Source organism: Anolis sagrei, chromosome 6, assembly GCF_037176765.1.
Source record: "Anolis sagrei isolate rAnoSag1 chromosome 6, rAnoSag1.mat, whole genome shotgun sequence".
Lineage (NCBI taxonomy): Eukaryota > Metazoa > Chordata > Lepidosauria > Squamata > Dactyloidae > Anolis > Anolis sagrei.
In genome coordinates, this window is record NC_090026.1 from 58,952,753 (window position 1) to 58,975,093 (window position 22,341).

General features: G+C 45.4%; 1 protein-coding gene across 1 annotated transcript in view; it reads right to left on the reverse strand.

Moving 5' to 3' along the window:
* The window catches only part of EPB41L4B (erythrocyte membrane protein band 4.1 like 4B), a 138,809-nt gene that overhangs the window by 70,859 nt on the left and 45,609 nt on the right, over nucleotides 1-22,341 (reverse strand). Inside the window, exon 2 of the mRNA XM_060781439.2 lies at nucleotides 16,382-16,486. Within this exon, the coding sequence (XP_060637422.2) occupies nucleotides 16,382-16,486 (105 nt within the window). The remainder of the gene's footprint in view (nucleotides 1-16,381; nucleotides 16,487-22,341) is intronic.

The following is a 22,341-nucleotide window of genomic DNA, read 5'->3' on the forward strand; positions in this document are numbered from 1 at the left end:
GGAAGTTAAGATTCATGAACTCTGTCAAGGGCAATGACATGAAGTATGAAATATGAAATACATGGAACACAAAAACATTAGTAAGACAGAAGACTGGACTATGCCAAAATCCCACAGGAAAATCTGTTTATTTCATTAAAATGATTGTGTAAAATGTTGCAAATGCTTTGGAAATGTCATAACTAGTATGGCAAAATGCTCTTCAGGTTTCAGAGTGACTTTGAAATTATAGTTTAATAGATGAAGTAATTTGTGAGGGATTGCATTTTTAAATTGAAAAATACCATCAAAGTTTACATGTTTCATACCCTGCTACTTTTTTTCCAGCAAAGCAAAGATATCTACAATCATTAAGTTTTTACATTTTTAAATTATACTAATAAACCTGCATGCACAAAGACGTCGATTGTAAAACACCGAAACAAAGTTCACAAAAAATACTAACCATTTCAATGAATACCGTTACAAAATTTGAAGCAAGAATGAAAGCAAGAAATGTATTAATATTTGTTCTCTAGTCTTAACATTTCAAATAAAACACACACACATCTCTAATGAATAAAATCTCTCATCTGTTTTCCTTCTAATAGTTTCATAATGTTGTATTTCAGTGGGAAATACCTGAAGTCAAAAGTTACACTTTAGAATCAGGTAGCAGTAAAATCCAGAGACACTGGCATGTTGACAGATAGGGATTACTTTTTCCAGAAGTAAATTCTTTAAGCAGAGTAGTCAATGGGATCAATAGTCATACATTCTAATTATTCTTTTAAATGCCAAAAATAATCAACATTACTCCATGTGTGATAGTCTTAATGTGCACATTTATTTTGACAGCAGTGATATAACACTAGAATCATAGAATCATAGAATCAAAGAGTTGGAAGAGACCTCATGGGCCATCCAGTCCAACCCCCTGCCAAGAAGCAGGAATATTGCATTCAAATCACCCCTGACAAATGGCCATCCAGCCTCTGCTTAAAAGCTTCCAAAGAAGGAGCCTCCACCACACTCCGGGGCAGAGAGTTCCACTGCTGAACGGCTCTCACAGTCAGGAAGTTCTTCCTAATGTTCAGATGGAATCTCCTCTCTTGTAGTTTGAAGCCATTGTTCCGCGTCCTAGTCTCCAAGGAAGCAGAAAACAAGCTTGCTCCCTAATGTCAAAATAAATGTGTACATAAAGTCTATTTTGTACATAAAGTGTACAAAAGTCCCATGGTGATCAGTGAGTGGTGACGGGGGCAGGACTGTGAAATCTGGAAGCCCCTAGTCACAGACTGGCACATGGGTGGTGGATACAGACTTGGTCGTTACACCTCAAGGTATGAGGCAGTTGAGTAGTTCAGCAGCTGTATCCAAAACTGAGCAGCCCTTTTTAGAATCCACTCTGCTCACCCCACACAGGGAAGGGGTTAGAAAAGGTGCCCTAAACATAGTCTGCCTCTTATCCCTGACTGGACTGCCGCATCCAGTGGAGTCATCACCCTGTGGCCAAAAAAGAAAAATGAACTTCTGAACATGGAATGTACGGACACTGATGGACAACTGTCAGGATGTGCCTTCATGTTTGAGATTCCACGAAGCCTTCTTCCTGACACTAGAGGGAGTAGTCATGATGGATGAGTTTATGACGGGACATCTGGGCATAGGTTTGGCTTTGAAGCTGTGGGAAAAGGGATTTTAGACTAAACTGTGATAAGGGAAGGGGGAGAAGGAGGAGGCGAAGTCAGGAGGGGAGATCTGGGACCTTTGGGCGGGAAACTTCAGTTCTCGCTTTGCTTTGCTCTGTATGGACCGAAATAAACTCCAAATCCGAGTACCAACTTGTGAGTGCGAGTTTCCTTTCTAAGATCCAGCGGATCCTGACATAAAGCGAGAACTCACAACTTCCTGCTCTCACCGTGAGGTCCACAGCCATCCGGGAGAGGAGTATGTACCAAGAAGAGGAAATCCCGATGGGAGCTGGAGAGAGCATCGGCCTTTCCCCCTCCCCGGGGCTGGAAGACGAGGAGTTCGGGGACGAGGGAGTTCCCCAAGCCGGAGACCTGGAAGAGGGAGGAGGGATCCCCGCGGCGGCGTCTGGGACCTGGGGAGCCCCCCTGACATCCACACAGAGGCCTCCGCAAAAGGATATAACTGTGCGGCGCAAGTTGCCCATGTTGGGGCCGAGGGAGCCCCACACAGAACCCTCGCCCCTCGGCGGCGCCCAGGGCCCTCCCGCGCAGCACCTTGGGGAAAAGGTGGACGCGATGGAGAGGATGTTACAGACTTTCTCATTCCAACTGGAGGAAATGAGAAGAGAGGTGGCAGCATCTTGGAGAGCCACGCTGGAGGAGAGAGAGACGCGACGCTCCCTCTCGCAAGGTATGGGACGGGGATACCGGCCCTCGGGGAGAGTGGCGTTTGCCACGGAAGGGGAACCCTCGCACCCCCCGCCCGGGACCTCCACATTCACATCAGGATGGGGAGGGAGAAGCCATCTCCAAGGGGGCCCTGGAAGAGGAGAGCTACGTGTGAAGTTCAACGGGGACCCCAAGCAGCTCTCCTATTTCATCACCAACGTGAGACATTATATGGAAGACTACGGGGATTCCTTCCCCTCAGAGGGGGCCATGATCCACGCAGTGGGGGCCAACTTGAAGGAAGCAGCGGCCGATTGGCTCATGCAAATGTACGACACCCGGGCGCCGGAGTTGAGGAGGTTGGACGACTTCCTGAGGGCGCTGCGGGAGAGATTCCAGGACCCTTTGGCAGAAGAGAAGGCAAAGGGTCAGCTCAAGAGGATAACTCAGGGTAATAAGACTGTTTCTGAATATGCCCTGGAATTCAAAGCCATCGCGGGCCGGATTAGAGACTGGTCGGATGCCACCAAGCTCGAATACTTCCGAGCGGGGTTGCGCCCCGATGTGTTAGAGTGGTCTTTACACCGGAGTAACCCGCCCACGCTCGAAGAATGGATTGTGTTGGCCGGGAGGGTCGAGTGCGACCAGGAGCAGATGCCGCGTAGGGCGAGAGAGAGAGGCCGAACTCGACACCCCGCAGCAGGCCCGCAGGGGGGGCCGCGACGCCCCTCGCCCAGAGGAAGGTCGGCTAGCTGAGAGAGGAGAGGGAGGAGGGGCCCCTGCTTCGCGTGCGGCCAAGAAGGGCATAGAGCAGCAGAATGCCCGAGAGGGCGCACTCCTTCCAACGCTCCCAGGCCGGACAAGACGCCCCCTCCCCCGAAGCCAGCACTAGGGCCCAAACCAGCAAAGGGCAAAGCCTCCACGGCTGTGGAGACCGCGCTGGCCCCGTATCAACTCCCCGCAGAGGATGAGACGGAGCCGGAAGGTGCAGACCGAGACTTCTACTCGGCGGGAAACGGACAAGATCTTCCTTGAGAACCGCCGGCAGGAAGATCGTGGAGGCGACAGGCGGTGAGTTGAAAAAGTTGAATTATGATGTGCTTAAAATGACTGTGACCCTGACCAACCCCGACACGGGACTGAAGATAGAAACTGTGGCAATGCTGGACTGCGGGTGCACCAGGTGCCTAATCACCCCCTCCCTGGCCGCCAAACTGGGAGTCAAACCCCTGGCACTAAAGACCCCCGTGGTTTTTTCCCAACTGGATGGGACAGCAGCTCATGGGGGTCCCGTAAGGGAAAAAACTGGCTACCTTCATTTAGAAATGGGAACTCACAAAGAGACTTTGCAATTTGTAATATCCCCCATGGCCCACCAGCCAGTCATTTTGGGGATCCCATGGCTGAGATGGCAAAACCCTCAGATTAACTGGGCGGAGGGGGTGCTTTCCTTCGCAGATGGGGAGTACAAGCCAGAGGGACACAGCCAGCCACAAGGCCCCCCTCTCCCCAGTCAGTTACAGGGAGCACAGGCAGAGGCGACTCCGGAGGGCTCAGAAGTCGACATCCCAGAGGTTTATCGGGAGTGGGCAGACGTCTTTAGCGAAACCGAATGTGACCAGTTGCCCCCGCATAGAAGGACGGACTGTGCATTAGAATTTGAGCCGAACGTTAAGCTGCCCAGCCCCAAGCTTTATGCTATGTCGGAGCCAGAGAGAAAAGCCTTGAGAGAATTCTTGGACAAGAACCTGGAGAGGGGGTTCATAGTACCTTCCACGTCACCGGTGGCAGCCCCAGTACTCTTTAGGCCTAAAGCTGACGGGTCGCTGAGGCTGTGCGTAGACTATAGGGGCCTAAATGCCATATGCACCACCAATCAGTACCCCCTCCCACTCATGTCAGAGATTTTGGGCCAATTGGGCAAGGCCAAGATCTTCACAAAATTGGACATTAGAGAAGCTTTTTACCGCCTGAGGGTGAGGGAAGAGGACTGCTGGAAAACGGCGTTCAACACCTGTTATGGGCAGTACCAATGGGCCGTAATGCCTTTTGGCCTAAAGGGAGCTCCAAAGGTGTTCCAACAATTCATAAACGACATCTTCCGAGAGATGTTATATGACGGCCTTATGGTCTATCTTGATGACCTGTTGATATATTCAGACACAATAGACCAACATATAAAAACCACACAGAAGGTGCTCCAAATCCTGAGAGAGAACCAGCTTTATGCTAAGCTTTCGAAGTGTGAGTTCCATAGCACCGAACTCACTTATTTGGGGTTCCGAATATCCACAGAGGGGCTGGCCATGGACCCAGCTAAGGTACAGGATGTGTTAGCCTGGGAACCTCCCCGTACCCGGAAACAGCTACAGGGGTTTCTGGGGTTTGCAAACTTTTACCGCCAATTCATCAAAGACTTTGCCGAGGTGGCGCTGCCCCTCACTGAGTTATTGAAGACAAAGGGGAAGGGAGAAACTAAAAAGGCAAGGACCCCAGGGGCAAGGCTGGAATGGACCCCTGAGTGCCAAAGGGCTTTTGAGGTCCTAAAAGCTAAGTTCACAAGCCAGCCCGTTTTAACGCATGTCCAGCCCTCCAAGCCATTTGTGGTGCAATGTGACGCTTCAGAGGCAGCCTACGGGGCAGTGCTGTTACAAGCCGACGAGACAGGCCAGCTCAAGCCATGCGCTTATTTGTCAAAAAAATTCTCTGAAACTGAAAAACGTTGGCATGTCTGGGAAAAAGAGTCTTTTGCAGTGCGGGCGGCCCTGGCTCACTGGAGACACTTCCTTGAGGGCACCCAGACCCCTTTTGAGGTGTGGACGGACCACAAAAACTTGCAGGCCCTGCAGACCCCACAGAGACTTAACGCCAAACATCTCCGATGGGTCCAGTTCTTCCAACGGTTCAATTTTCGCCTTAAGTTCGTCCCAGGAAGGACAAATCAAGTCGCGGACGCACTCTCACGTATGCCTGAGGCGGACTACTCATCCCCCACTGAGTCAGGGACGCTCTTTGACAAACAACAGTTGGGACTGATAGTACAGACACGGGCCAGTCTCCGGGACAAGCCCTCGCCTCTCGGCCAGCCAGCAGCGGTGCTACAGGGGTTAAAAGAGGCAGCCGAAAAGGATGAGTGGCTGCAAAACCACAAAGAAGAGCTGGCCCAGGAGGGGGGGCTGTGGACTTATGGGTCCAAATATTACGTACCGGCCTCCATGCGAAAGGACATAATGAAAAGGGGCCATGATTCGCTGCTGGCAGGTCATTTCGGGTTCACTAAGACTCTCAAGCTCTTAGCCCGCCAATTCTGGTGGCCCAATATGCGCAGAGATATAAAAGATTATACCCAAGAATGCCCAACATGCGCCAGAAACAAGCAAAAAATAGGAAAGCCCACGGGGTTGTTACAACCAGTAGCCAACCCCTCACAACCCTGGTCGGAGATTGCCATGGACTTTGTAGTGGAACTGCCTGATAGCCAGGGTTACAATACCATATGGACTGTGATTGACTTGTTTTCTAAGCAAGCCCACTTTGTGGCCTTAAAACGACTCCCTTCAGCCCCTGAATTGGCTAAGCTGTTCCTCCATCATGTGTTCCGGCTGCACGGCTGCCCCAGCAGGATTATAAGTGACAGAGGCACACAATTCACCTCCAAATTCTGGAAGTCCTTTCTGTCTATGTTGGGGACTGAGCGGGCACTCAGCACGGCCTTCCACCCTGAGACCGATGGAGCCACCGAGAGGGTCCAAAAGACATTGCAACAGTTCCTAAGGTGTTATTCCACCTATCAGCAGGACAATTGGGCTACCCTTTTAGACTTTGCTGAGTATAGCTATAACAATAGCGAACATGCATCCACAGGTGCTTCACCCTTCAAAGTCGTAGGGGGTAGAGACTTTCCTCCCTTTCCTGGCTTAACGCCCCCCGACCCGGGAGAGACCCCCAATAAGTGGGGAGAATCCATCGCAGCGGCCTGGCCAATGATCAAAGAGACTCTAGACAGGGCAAAAATGGATTACAAAAAGTTCGCCGACAAGAAGAGGTCCCCTCAGCCCCAGTTTAAAGTAGGTGACCTGGTCTACTTGTCCACCAGATATCTGAGATCCACTCAGCCTTCACGTAAATTGTCAGCTCTGTTCATCGGGCCCTTCCCTGTACAGGCCGTGGTTAACCCTGTCGCGGTCCGGTTGGAATTGCCCCACACGTGGAAGAGGGTCCACCCGGTGTTCCACGTGAGCTTGCTCAAGGCTGCAACTGCCTCCCCTAAATGGTCTGAAGCCGACTCCCAACCGGTCCCCATCATGGTGGGGGCCCACACTCACTTTGAGATCAAAGACATTTTGGACTCAAAAAAGACTCGGGGAAAACTTTATTATTTAGTCCAGTGGTCCTCTAAGGCCATCCATCCCGAATGGGTGTTACAGGAACACGTCAAGGCCCCCCGCCTCGTGAAACGGTTCCACTCTGCTTTTCCTCTAAAACCCAAGCCTTAAAATTGCTGTCTCATTCTATGTTTTTCTTTCTTTTTCAGATGGGGCCCATCTTCCGAGGGGGGGAGATATGTCAGGATGTGCCTTCATGTTTGAGATTCCACGAAGCCTTCTTCCTGACACTAGAGGGAGTAGTCATGATGGATGAGTTTATGACGGGACATCTGGGCATAGGTTTGGCTTTGAAGCTGTGGGAAAAGGGATTTTAGACTAAACTGTGATAAGGGAAGGGGGAGAAGGAGGAGGCGAAGTCAGGAGGGGAGATCTGGGACCTTTGGGCGGGAAACTTCAGTTCTCGCTTTGCTTTGCTCTGTATGGACCGAAATAAACTCCAAATCCGAGTACCAACTTGTGAGTGCGAGTTTCCTTTCTAAGATCCAGCGGATCCTGACACAACACTGTCAGTGAATGCCCTGAACGAAGAACTGCCATCATTGCAAGGGAGCTGGGACGATTTAACATCTACATAGCAGTACTTCAGGAGACCCGGAGAGCAGGAGAGAGACAACTGAAGGTACTGCCTGAAGACCGAAGAATGCACAGAGTTGGCTTTGCTTTGCTTTGATCAGGTGAAGCACCTGACCGAAGCACTTGCCAAAAACCAACAGGCAACCATCATAAGTGTCTATGCACCAACACCAGATGCTGGTGAAGACATCAAGGAAAAAATTTACTGTCAGCTGGACACCAACCTAATGGAGATACCTAAGGAGGACAAGATCATTCTCCTGGGGGACTTTAATGCAAGAGTTGGATGAGACTTTGACCTGTGGCCAGGGACCAAAGGAAAAGACGGGGTTGGAAACAGCAACTCAAATGGCATCCTACTTCTCACCAAATTGCAGAACACAATCTTATCATCACCAACATGCTCTTTCACCCGAAAAACAAGTTCAAGACATGATGGAAGCACCCCCGGTCAAAGCATAGGCACCTCTTAGATTACGTAATCACACGTGCCAGAGACTGTCGTGATGTGCTCCTCACAAGAGCCATGACAGGTGCTGACGACTGCTGGACAGATCACAGGTTAATCCAATCCATGATGGCTATCAAGATCGCCCCCAAGCACAGGCGCCAAGGAAGAAAGACAAGTCGCAAAATGACCACCCAAGCCCTTCAGGAGCCCTCCAAATGAGCCCTTCTCCAAACAGCACTCAAGAACCATCTACCCATAGAACACCCTGAAAATGTTGAGGAACATTGAAACAAACTGAAGACCTCCATCATCACAGCCGATGGAGAAACTATTGGATACCAAATCAAGAAACATCAAGATTGGTTTGATGAAATTGACAACGAGATCCAACAGCTAATTGACAAGAAAAGGAAAGCCTTTGAAACATGGCAGAGACACGTCAACTGTGCTGCTAAGAAAAAGATCTATGCCAGTGCAAAAGCAGGGGTCCAAAGAAGGACAAGTGAATTCAAAAACATCGTGTGAACAAAGAAGGCTGAAGAAATCCAACACCTGGCAGATACTCATGATGCTCAGGGTTTTTTCAAAGCCACAAAGGTCATCTATGGACCAAGAAACCATGGCATACAGCCTCTACGCTCATCAGATGGAACCAAACTTCTGAAGGACAAAAAATCAATTGGAAAGAACACTACCAAAGCCTTCTGAATTGCAGTTCCAATGTGGCCGAAGAGGTTCTCCCACAAATCCCGCAACAACAAACCAGTAGGCCTGTGCGGTTTCGTTCGTTAATTCGTTATTTCGTAATTAAATCGTTATTTTTACCATATCCGACGCGATTTCAAAACATATTTTCAAACCCGGAAGGGTTTAAAAATATCGAAACAGCAGCCCCATTTTTTTTACGAGCTTCAGCTCGTGTCGTTAATGGGATGGAGGCTGCTGAGTGCTGCTGGTGCCTGGGAGCCAATCCGGCGCTCCCAAGCACCCCAGCAGTGCACCGTGGCAGGAGCCGATTGGATGGCGCGCGCGCGCGCTCACAACCGGCCTCCGCGCGCCATCCGGCTCGGCTCCTGCGCCCTCCTCCTCCTCCTCCTCCTCCCAGCTGTGTTGCAGGAAGTGTCAGGAGGAGGAGGAGGAGGAGGAAGGCGCAGGAGCCGAGCCGGATGGCGCGCGGAGGCCGGTTGTGAGCGCGCGCGCGCCATCCAATCGGCTCCGGCTCCTGCGTGCGCCCTCCTCCTCCTCCTCCTCCTCCTGACACTTCCTGCAACACAGCTGGGAGGAGGAGGAGGAGGGCGCACGCCGGAGCCGATTGGATGGCACGCGCGCGCTCACAACCGGCCTCCGCGCGCCATCCGGCTCGGCTCCTGCGCCCTCCTCCTCCTCCTCCTCCTCCTCCCAGCTGTGTTGCAGGAAGTGTCAGGAGGAGGAGGAGGAGGAGGAGGGCGCACGAGCCGAGCCGGATGGCGCGCGGAGGCCGGTTGTGAGCGCGCGCGCGCCATCCAATCGGCTCCGGCTCCTGCGTGCGCCCTCCTCCTCCTCCTCCTCCTCCTGACACTTCCTGCAACACAGCTGGGAGGAGGAGGAGGAGGAGGAGGGCGCACGCCGGAGCCGATTGGATGGCGCGCGCGCTCACAACCGGCCTCCGCGCGCCATCCGGCTCGGCTCCTGCGCCGTCCTCCTCCTCCTCCTCCTCCCAGCTGTGTTGCAGGAAGTGTCAGGAGGAGGAGGAGGAGGAGGAGGGCGCAGGAGCCGGAGCCGGATGGCGCGCGGAGGCCGGTTGTGTGAGTTTTCAGGGCTGTATGTATGACATGTTCCAGAAGCATTCTCTCCTGACATTTTGCCCACATCTATGGCAGGCATCCTCAGAGGTCTGTTGGAAACTAGGCAAATGGAGTTATCTAATATCTATGGAATGTCCAGGGTGGGAGAAATGAAAGCCATTCAATGCTAATCAAGGTGACCATTACTGCAACATTCACACTTACAAAATGTTTTGTAAATATTTACAAAATTTCGTAAATAACAAAACATTTTTTTGGAAAGTTTTGTAAATATTTTAAATATCGAAACAAAAAAACACCCCAATTACAAATCGATTTTAGAAACAAATTTTTTCTTGATCAAACAGGCCTACAAACCAGGGATGAGCTTGCAGCACTGCCTAGTTTGGAAGAAGTTAGCAATGCCATCAGCCAACAAAATAAATAAATAACAAAGCCAGTGGACCTGATGGGATCCCTGCTGAAATCTTTAAAGAGGGAGGGCCTGAGCTGACACAACAACTCAACCAGCTTATAGAAAAAGTGTGGGTGACTGAGAAAATCCCAGCAGATTTCAACAATGCCACCATCATCACCCTCAGACTGCGGAAACTATCAAGGTATCTCCCTTCTAACCTCCGCTGGGAAAATCCTCGCAAGAATCTTCGCAAACCGCCTTCTACCCCACTCAGAAGACACCCTTCCAGAATCCCAGAACTGCTTCCGCCCCTCCAGAGGAACACTGGACATGATCTTCATTGCACAACAGCTCCAAGAAAAATGTAGGGAACAAAATCAACCACTGTACATGGCATTCATTGACCTTGCAAAGGCATTCGACACAGTGAATTGCAGTGCTCTCTGGACCATCCTCCAAAAAATTGGGTGCCCTAACAAATTTGTGAACATCTTGCAGCTCCTCCATGATGACATGATGGCAACAGTCCCAGACAGCATTTAAGATGGACTCAGGTGTCAATTTTATTAGCTTTATTTTTCATCTTCATCACTATGGTACTTTATCTTGTTGATGGGAATCTTTCCACCGGAGTGTAAATCATCTATCCAACAGATGGCAAGCTATTTAAACCTCAGCAGACGGAAAGCCAAAACCTAGGTTACAACAACATCTGTTATAGAACCCCAATATGCTGATGACAACGTCATCTGCGCACCACTCTAAACACCTTCACAGAAGCATACGAGAAACTCGGCCTGTCATTGAACATTGAGAAAACCAAAGTGCTCTTTCAGCAGTCACCAGTGAATCCCTCTCCAACGCTAGAAATACAGCTTAATGGTGTAACGTTAGAAAATGCTGACCATTTCCGCTACCTTGGCAGTCACCTCTTCACAAAAGTCAACATTGACACTGAAATACAACACCGCCTGAGCTCTGCAAATGGACCTTTTTTCCGAATGAAGCAAAGAGTGTTTGAGGACCGGGACACCTGTAGGGATACCACGGTGCTTGTTTATAAAGCTATTGTCCTTCCAACCCTGCTATATGCCTGCAAGATGTGGACTGTCTACCAACGTCACATGCAACTCCTGGAACGATTCCATCAGCATTGCCTCTCAAAGCCAACCTTAAAAACTCTTGCATAGACACTGAGAACTGGAAAACCCTGGCCCTTGAGTGCTCCAGCTGGAGATCAGCTGTGACCAGCTGTGCTGTAGAATTTGAAGAGGCATGAATGGAGGGCAAAAGAGAGAAACGTGCCAAGAGGAAGGCACATCAAGTCAACCCCGACCGGGACTGCCTTCCACCTGGAAACCAATGCCCTCACTACAGGAGAAGATGCAGATCAAGAATAGGGCTCCACAGTCACCTACAGACCCACCACCAGTACACTAATCTTGGAAGACACTCCTACTCGGACAATAAGAAATCGCCTAAGGAAGGACTGTCTATGTACACATAATCTGCTTAATTTATTTGGTTATTTGATTTTTGTTTTCTTTCAAAGTGAAATACAAAGGTATTTCATAGGAATCATAAAAGGATTACAATTTAAAAAATATTTACTGTAAGAACAGGGTTAAAGAACTAACAGGTTTAAAACTGAAAACAGTTTTAACATTATATCCTGAATTCATGGATACAGAATTAGTAGATATGGAGGGTCAACTATATTATCTATTAGAGAAAATAGAGCCGAATGGTTAGTGGTTATATGACTTTCTCACATTCTATGTCTACAGTTTCAGTAGTTTCAATCTACCTACAATGTTAAGTATATGTACTCAGAAATAAGTGTCATCCAGTGTGATTTACTCCCTACTGAGAGGACTCTGGGCTACACTCTATCGCCCTGTTAAAGAGGGACCAATTGAAATTTCTATATTTTGATTTGGAATTCAGCACTTAGATAAGAAGCAAAAATACTATCAAGTTTTGAGAGTGCCTAACATGGTGTTGTAATGAATTATCACAGCCCAAAAGATGCCAGTATACTCTTTTAGTATTATCGATTACTACAAACTGCCCAGAACTACATTGTGGGGGAGAAAACGGGATAAAAATCCAATTTTTATCCCAAAATACTACAAGCAAATACGTCTGCATTATTGCATTTCCGCTAGGTGATAAAAACAAAAGGCCGAAGTTTATGATTTCCGATTAAAAACAATGCCAAAAGTGAAATACTTACTCCCATATCCACAAATAAATGAGCAAGCTGGTTTGTTTGTTTGTTGTTGTTGTTGTTTTTTAAAATGACAGTTTCAGGAACTATCTAATTATTCTTTATATAAGAACTCTTCCAGGTCACTGGCAGTTTGAAATTAATCATAGAATCAAAGAGTTGGAAGAGACCTCATGGACCATCCAGTCCAACCCCCTGCCAACAAGAAGGAAAATCGCATTCAAAGCACTCCTGACAGATGGACATCCAGCCTCTGTTTAAAAGCCTCCAAAGAAGGAGCCTCCACCACACCCCAGGGCAGAGAGTTTCACTGCTGAACAGTTCTCACAGTTATGAAGTTCTTCCTAATGTTCAGGTGCAATCTCCTTTCCTGTAGTTTGAAGCCAATGCTCTGCATCCTAGTCTCCAGCGCAGCAGAAAACAAGCTTGCTCCCTTCTCCCTATGACTTCCACTCACATATTTATACATGGCCACCACATCTCCTCTCGGCCTTCTCTTCTGCAGGTTAAACATGCCCAGCTCTTTAAGTCGCTCCACATATGTCTTGTTCTCTAGACCCTTGATCATTTTAGTTGCTCTCCTCTGGAAAATCCTATTATCACTGGTGAAACCATTCTGGGAAGCCTCCCCAGAAGGATAGCATGGCTGATGGTATCAAAGGCCACTTAGATGTTCAGGAGAACCAGAAGGGACACACTCTCCCTGTCTAGTTCTCTCCAGAGGTCATCCACCAAGGCGACCAAAGTTGCCTCCGTATCATAACCAGGTCTAAAACCAGACTGCAATGGATCAAGATAATAAGTTTCTTCCAAGAATCCCTGGAGTAGAGAGGCCACCACATGCTCCAGAAAATTGTCCCAAAAAGGGAGATTGGAAATTAGGCCGGTAGTTATTTAGAATAGAAACAATCACATTTAGTCACTGAGTGGTCATGGAGTGGGTAGAGGAGCTCCTTGACCACTCGGAATAACTGCTTATGTCTATTAGTTGCAGATGCGAAGTGAGCAATCAAGAACATCTTCCTGGCTGTCTTCACTGATGTGGGGTAGGCCCTAAGAGAGGCTTTAATCTGTGTTTGGTTGCATTCCTTCTGAAACTTCCGCCAAATGCACTCTAATCTCCGTCTCACTCGGTTCATCACTGAAAGCTCCATGGTGAACCAAGGAGCCAAGTTGACTCTGCTACGCTGAAGGGGACATTTGGGGGTGATTGTGTCAACCGCCCTAGCCGTCTGCCGCCATGACAGGAAACTCTTCAAGAGATGTCAGGAATCCATCCAGATCCATTAGTCTCCTGGGGCGGATCATCTAAGTAGGTCCCCCACCCTTGCGGAGTTTAGAGGCTGTGGTGAGTCTAAACCTGCTCAGATGATGGTCGGTCCATGGCAACAGAACAATTGACAGTTCCTCCAACCTGAAATTTTCACCCCCATCTGCAAAAAATACCAGGTCAAGAGTACAGTGTGTCCAGCTACATGATGCTATGTTGTAAGGAGCTCTGGAACTTCTTTTGTTTGTTATGATTTTCTTTGGATTGTTTTGTTTTTTATTTCTTCTTTAATAAAAAAATTCAATGTCTTGGCTCTCCTTTGCTTTTATTGCTTGGTAATGCCTGCTTAATTTTATCGCCTCTCATCTCTCATTTTATTTTGTTTTAAATCAACTGGCCTGAGTATTCAATTAGTATCTTGTTTATTCCATCTGAACCAGGCCCGTAGCCAGGATTTCGTTTCGGGGGGGGGGGGGGGGGGCTGAATTTTTTTTCAGGGGGGCGGTTTCGGGGGGGCTGAGTTTCGGGGGGGGGGGCTGAGTCTGAGTGAAAGAGGGTCTAGCCTAGCAAACCTTATGTATCATTACCCCAATACCCCCATGCATATGGGATATATTGAGTATGGTGATAAGATCAAGATATGAATAAACATAACAGTTTACCCCGGCTATATGCCTGATCTGAACATTAGGAAGAACTTCCTGACTGTGAGAGCTGTTCAGCAGTGGAACTCTCTGCCCCGGAGTGTGGTGGAGGCTCCTTCTTTGGAAGCTTTTAAACAGAGGCTGGATGGCCATCTATCAGGGGTGCTTTGAATGCAATATTCCTGCTTCTTGGTAGGGGGTTGGACTGGATGGCCCATGAGGTCTCTTCCAACTCTATGATTCTATGATTTCTATCACAGTATTCTCCTAAAAATGAGACTCGGGGTAGCTTACAATTTACAAAACAATACAGCTGAAAATATACAAAAGATATATGCTAATTAAGTGCTGACTATGTGAATTATACGCTGACTTGGCCTCTTGGATTGACCTTATCCCTTTGAACTTAAGAGGAAATATCTAAATTGGGACTAAAGTCAACTAGAACTAGAGTAGAGGCAAGTTTTGGGAACAAGTTGGGCAAGTAAACAGAACAGCATACCACAGAAAAGCTGCAAGAAACAAGAAGAGATAAGAAGGCAAGAAGAGCACAAAAAAGAGGAATTTCACACTGTGCCGGTTAAGGGCAGGGGGAGAATATGATGAGGAGCAAGTATTTCAACAAGGCAGACTGGGTTAGCAGGGAGTAAAATGCTAGCACCTGCCTCAGTAGCAATAGACTGTGTCCAGAATATTCTGTTTCAGTATTTTCACACACTTATTTCACAGAATGGCCATTACACATAGAAAGAAAGAGAAGCAAATATTATTTGCTTTGTGCAGAAAAAACTTTTCCTAACATATTTCTGTGTTAAGAAGCTGGGAAGGTATTTCTGTACTCCAGAGAGCATTCTAACGGGTTTTTTTTTTCCCCTGCAGCTTGAGTCCACGAATGTTCACTAAAAAATAACTCTCGTCTCTGATTTAAGGATATGATTATGCATTCAGAAATCACGGAAACAATTGTAGGGGTGCACCTTTAGGGTGTATTAAATAACCGGGTTATGTCCTGGGCCCGGTCCTGTTCAACATATTTATTAATGACTTAGATGAAGGGTTAGAAGGCAGGATCATCAAGTTTGCAGACGACACCAAATTGGGAGGGATAGCCAGTACTCCAGAGGACAGGAGCAGGATTCAAAACGATCTTGACAGATTAGAGAGATGGGCCAAAACTAACAAAATGAAGTTCAACAGTGACAAATGCAAGATACTCCACTTTGGCAGGAAAAACAAAATGCAAAGATACAGAATGGGGATGTCTGGCTTGAGAGCAGTGCGTGTGAAAAAGATCCTCGTGGACAACAAGTTAAAAATGAGCCAATAATGTGATGTGGAGGCAAAAAAAGCCAATGGGATTTTGGCCTGCATCAATAGGAGCATAGTGTCTAGGTCCAGGGAAGTCATGCTACCCCTCTATTCTGCTTTGGTTAGACCACACCTGGAATATTGTGTCCAATTCTGGGCACCACAATTCAAGAGAGATATTGACAAGCCGGAATGTGTCCAGAGGAGGGCGACTAAAATGATAAAGGGTATGGAGAACAAGCCCTATGAGGAGCGGCTTAAGGAGCTGGGCATGTTTAGCCTGAAGAAGAGAAGGCTGAGAGGAGATATGATAGCCATGTATAAATATGTGAGAGGAAGCCACAGGGAGGAGGGAGCAAGCTTGTTTTCTCCTTCCCTGGAGTCTAGGACGCGGAACAATTGCTTCAAACTACAAGAGAGGAGATTTCATCTGAACATGAGGAAGAACTTCCTGACTGTGAGAGCCGTTCAGCAGTGGAACTCTCTGTGTGTGGTGGAGGCTCCTTCTTTGGAAGCTTTTAAAACAGAGGCTGGATGGCTATCTGTCAGGGGTGATTTGAATCCAATATTCCTGCTTCTTGGAAGGGGGTTGGACTGGATGGGCCATGAGGTCTCTTCCAACTCTTTGATTCTATGATTCTATGACTCTATCAGAAACTTCATGCCACATTTCTGTTTCTGAAGTACATGATTCATTTTTCCAATTTGTAATATTAGCTATTAATCTTTATATATTGATTAACAGGATGTGAGTGAAATGAAGACTCCACAGCAAAGGTTTAAAAATCCCCAAGATACTTCTAAAATGTACATACATAGAATGAAGTATCAGTTTTGCACATGAAGTATAACATTTTTGCTTGTTTCAAACTAGTGACAATTTCCAGCTTATTTGGAAGACGGTGGCCTAATGTTGTATTAACCAGCTTTTAAAAAATCAGATTATACTTTTCTGGTCGAAATCATTGCCACAATATAAAAGCCAAATACATACCATAATCTGGAATACATCAATGAACTGCAAGCCAAAATAATCCGTTTCCACAAGGTCCAAATGATATATAATCTGATCAAACAAATCTTGTCCTTTTGCATGTTTCTGTAAGGGAAATTTTTTTACAAATGAAAACCATTACAAGCATATATTTATTTTAGGCAAACATGATCATGACTTAGATGCAAAGAGGCTTCACTCATCCTATACATTGATTTCTTAGTATTCTGCATTTTGGAGTATTTTTATACTGCCCTTCATCCAAGGGCTCAGTAGAGGCTTTGAATTCATGAAGACCATCTGGAGTAGTTAGAATATGGGGGCATGTACTCTGTAGAAATAGTTCAGTGTGTCACAACTTTAACTGCCCTGGGTCAATGCCATTAATCCTGGCATTTATAGTTTAATGAGGTAGTTGATGAGGCATTCTTCTCTTTGGAAGAGAAGGCTAAAAACCTTCTAGAACTACAACTCCCATGATTCCACAGCATTGAACTGTGACAGTGACATCAAACTACATTATTGTAATTTAGATGAACCCTAAAAGAGTAACAGGTTGAGGGTCACTCAAGGAATCTCCTGGCTGAAATATTGCTTATCTAGACGCAAATCTATACACTATAATGCAGTTTGGAACCAGATTTTGGAGGAAATCGTTTTGGCTGGACAGATGATTAGATTGACAGGTGTAGAAGTGGTTTGAGGCCAGGTAGGTGATTACCTAACCATGGAACCAACTTCAATTGCTATGCTGAGAAGTTTTCCATTTCTCAGAGAGATGTACATTAGCACTCCAGAGGCAAACATGACAGGTATTAGCAAAAATAATCACTGCCCGTACACAGGGGATCAATTAGTCCCCTGCCCTGTTACCCTTGGGTGTGCTTTTCTGCAGAATTGTTCTGGAGTCTATAATGTTCTTCGGCAGGGGGCAGGTGTCTACAATGCACTCCATATTTTGCAGAGTCAATTTTGCCCTGAATCTGGAATACACACTGACATCAGCTGTGGTACTTTCTTTGCTGAAACTGGACTTCCTTGGTAGTTTTAAAATGTGCTGTACAGCCATAAATGTGTGTGCATTGTCTTATAATGTAAATCAGAAAAAGAGAAGGAATATATAGATCTTACATTAGAAGATGTAGCTACAGAGGCATAAGTATAACATCTCTTACACAGCCTGCGCCCCACAGCCATTCCTAAGGCACTGGCTGGATATGTCATTACTTTTACCACCCCATTACCCAGCACCTTGGAAAGGGTTGTGTTGGGGAGCATTGCAAAGCTTTAAAGGAAAGATGTGGAATTCATGTTTAGCTGTTGCAATCCTGCAATGGTCATAAGTGTTAATTGGAATAATTTCTCTTATAATAAAATGTCAGGATTTTGACACACACACTCTCACTCTCCTTTGTGACAGCCATTTTGTTACCTGTAGAAACATAATTTTGCACCATCATACTGCACAAGAGTTATACACCAATGAATGAATAATTGCAAAACAGGCAGCAATGTCTTAAACTAGTCCGTTGCACATAGTAGTGCTGTTGCTTGTGCAAAACCAATAATAATAATAATATAATAATAATAATAATAATAAATCTTTATTTATACCCTGCCACCATCTCCCCAAAGGGGACTTGGGATGGCCAAGCCCAGTAGTGCAATTACAATACAATAACATAAAAAGCATAAAACAAAATCGCAATAAAATGAATCAAACATAAAAACAATAAACAGTGCAAAGTAATACAATAAAAGATAATAATAAATAATAATAAACTTTATTTCTACCCCCGCTACCATCTCCCAAGGGACTTGGTGCGGCTTACATGAGACCGAGCCCACAATACATCAATACAAGCAATAACAACCACAATACGAAGCAAAATACAACTACTAATACAAAGCAATTAAAATAAATATCATACACAAGTAGCATAAACATTGAACAATAGCACAAAAACACATTTAAAACTGTGGCTGGGCCAAATGTTAAAAATAAATGCTGGGCATGACAAGATAGAGGAGGTCAAACACCATCACAATGAGCGGGCCACATGTGCAAGATACCATGATAAAAACCCAGGATGAGATAGGAAGAAAATATATTTGTAAGGGAGACTCATGAACGGAGTAATTCCAACGTTGTACAACTTCCTAGAAAATAGAACAGCTTGCATAACAGTATTGATACTGTGTAAATCATCAATAGGATTCCAGCCAAAGTCTTTGAACATTTGCAGTCTGTTGGCAGTTATAATCATCTACTATCATTGCTCATCTCCAAAGAAAACAGTGATAGTTGAACAAATTAAAGACACAACAACCAAAACATATTCTTGATAGACTATAATAATGGACATTTCTACAAAAAAAAAATTGTAATAGCAAGCCAACAAACAAAACAAGAAAATTAGCAGTTTTGGAAGAATGACCAAGTGACCTCATTCACAAACTGTCTTGAGTTCATCAAAGTCCAACAACATAGAACAGAAAATGAATTGAAAAAAAATGGAAATGTGCTAGATGCTTCCATTTCCTCAAAATGCACAACTGGCATAAGCAAATGGGAAAGTTTAACAGAGAACATGAAAAAGGAATCAAGGGAACACACCTAAAGCCTATGTAACAGAAACACACCTAATGCTATGTAATGATTCTAGGGCTCTGCAAGCTGTATAACATGTTTGACTTCCTGCATGAAAAAAAGAAAAAGAAAACCCTTACCACACACTAATACTATATATCTCCCAGGAAGCAATATGAAAAGATTTAGGTAGACTTCTGAGGAAGGTTAAAGGGGCTTTAAGTGTGAGGCAGTGTTATCTAAAATTGAACCTCAAAAAATGAACCCCACAGCTCCATTGAGACAGACAGTGAGCATGTGCTGGTCTTTCCCTAAATTCAAAGCTAATCTTCAATAAACCTATCCTGAATGTACCTAACCTTTCCTATACCCTGGATCTTAGGGGATAGCCATTTATCCAGCATAATCCTTTTACAATACCATGGAAAAGTCACAGGGAACAAATAGTGGGTCTTTCTGAAGAGCTACAAGGGTTGTCATAATATCTGATTTTGTCCTGGGAACATATCCTCATCTATAGTGCTGTGTCAGACTCCCTTCCATGAGGTCTCGATTGATTACAACAACACCCTGAACACCTTCTTGTCTGTCTGGTCAACACTTATTCAAGCCTGGCACTGGGTCATCAAGACCCATTAACTTTTGATCAGCTGCATTCCTTTTCTGAGTGCACTTTATTCCTGAGGGGACATACAGACAGACACAAATCTTCAGAATCACCAATGACACTTCTTTAAATTTCCCACTTGGAACCAATTTATTTATATATTTGCTTTATTTCTATACCGCAATTTTTCAGCCAAACAGGGATGTCAGGGCAGAGGCTCTTCACTGGGTGAAAGAAAAAGCTGACTCACAAATGTGGTGTGGAACATCTTTTATTTATTTATCCAATGAATGACTGGTGTGGCAAAATCTTTTTGTTTTGTATCACTTTGTATATAGTACATTGTGTCAATGTACTATAAATAAATAAATGTGTTCACAATTGTGAGTCTGAATTTTTTTTTAAAGTGCAGACTCTGCTGACATCCTGTTTGGCTATTGAGAATAAATTCTCTGATTTTGCCTTCAACCTGTTAAGTGTCTCATATTGCCCTCTGAAAGCTTGACATTCTGGGCTTTGAACCTGCAGTTCTTGAGGAAGCTGAAATCACGTAACAGTAGGAAGTTTTTCTAGAAGAACATCAGAAGAACATATACGTAGTTTCAAGCAAATTGTTAAAGAAAACAATTGACAAGAAGTAGAGGATTCAGAAGATCAGGAGAGTGAGATGACATGTCTGCCATATTTATTCCCCCCCCCCCCCCCCGTGTTTTTTTCAATCAAACAACCCTTTTAAAATTATAGTGATACACTTATTGACAAAATATATAAATGACAGCAGAGATGAGACTGCCTACTACTGGAAGATCTCAAGTACCAGGGGGGATGGGCAGAAGAGAAGAAACACCCAGGCAGCCAGCTTAATCTGTTCCTTTGGAGGGTCCCCAGAAATTCCAGGGGGATGCCTTTATAGCAGGAACAGAGGTGACTGCCTATCTGTCTGTTCCTTCATATACTTAAACAAGGTGATTGATGGTAAAAAACCGAGTACTATAAAATATTTTTTATAATTTATTTATAAGCATTTATACCCCATCCTTCAGCCAAAAAGACTCCCAAAGCCCACTTACACACTATTAATTTGACAGTTCGCAACACTCAATTACTGTAGACTGTACAATGAGAAGGGGTGACACTGTGGAAGCCCCCCTTCTTCAAGACCACAGCAATGGCAATTGGGATGGACTCTTCCTAGTTGCTGGGACAAGGCATGATTGGTTGTTTACTCCTGTGGTGGGAGGCATCCTTTACTACAGTGGTTCTCAACCTTCCTAATGTCACGACCCCTTAATACACTTCCTCATGTTATGGTGACCCCCAACCATAACATTAGTTTCATTGCTACTTCATAACTATCATTTTGCTGATGTTATGAATAGTAAATATCCGATACCACCGCCTCCTCCTGAGAAAAATGTATAATATCACAAAGGACTACCATCTCACCCATCTCATAGGAAACCTGCTACAAAACAGGAGCTTTTTGTTGAGTTCCAGGGCCAGAGAAGCAGATGGCGGAAACAGAAGAATGGCCTGCCTCAGTGGAGCGTGCTCACCCCATCCATGTTCAACATCTACACAAATGACCAGCCACCGCCAGAAGGGACAGAGAGTTTCATCTATGCTGATGATCGTGCCATTACCGCTCAAGCAGGGAGCTTTGAGATGGTAGACCAGAAGCTCTCCAAAGCTCTAGGTGCTCTAACTGCCTATTACAGGGAAAACCAACTGATCCCTAATCCATCTAAAACACACATGTGCCTTTCAACTTAAGAACAGACAAGCATCCCGAGCTCTGAAGATTACCTGGGAAGGAATCCCACTGGAGCATTGCAGCGCACCCAAATACCTGGGAGTCACTCTGGACCGCTCTCTGACCTACAAGAAGCACTGCCTGAACATCAAACAAAATGTGGGTGCTAGAAACAATATCATACAAAAGCTGACTGGCACAACCTGGGGATCACAACCAGATACAGTGAAGACATCTGCCCTTGCGTTATGCTACTCTGCTGCTGAGTATGCATGCCCAGTGTGGAACACATCTCACCACACTAAAATAGTGGATGTGGCTCTTAATGAGACATGCCGCATTATCACAGGGTGTCTGCGCCCTACACCACTGGAGAAATTACACTGCTTAGCCGGTATTGCACCACCTGACATCCGCCAGGAAGTTGCAGCCAATAGTGAAAGGACCAAGGCATTTTTTGGTCATCTCATTTTTTTTTATTTCTTTTCTTTTATTTCTTTTCTTTTTCTTGGCATTTTTTGTATGTTTCTACTCTATATTTCTTTTCTTGATTCACCTTTTTTACTTTTAGCGTAATTTTTAAAACTTTAAAGATAATTGGTTTTTTTAAAAAAAGATTTTCCCTCAATTCCTGTCCCTGTGATAATTGGATTTTGAAAAAAAATGGCTTATTGAGGAAACAAAGATTTGTGATAAACAATAGACTATGAGGTAGACAACTTCTGCCTCATAGTCTTTACCACACCAGAAGTAATATCTTGGTAAGGCCAGATCAAATTGATTCAGAGGCTGGATACAGTTCAAGGGCTACCAGATGGTCACCTCTACTGGTATCATGGAAAGAGAGAACACTTTGAATAGGAATCCAAACAAAACCAATAAAACGGATTGCAAAGATTATTAATAACACGAAAATCAGAAGTAGCAATTAAACCAAAGGAATGCAAAGAGCAGGCAAAACAGTTGGGATCAACAAACACACAAAAAGAAAAGGAAAGAAAAGAAAAGAA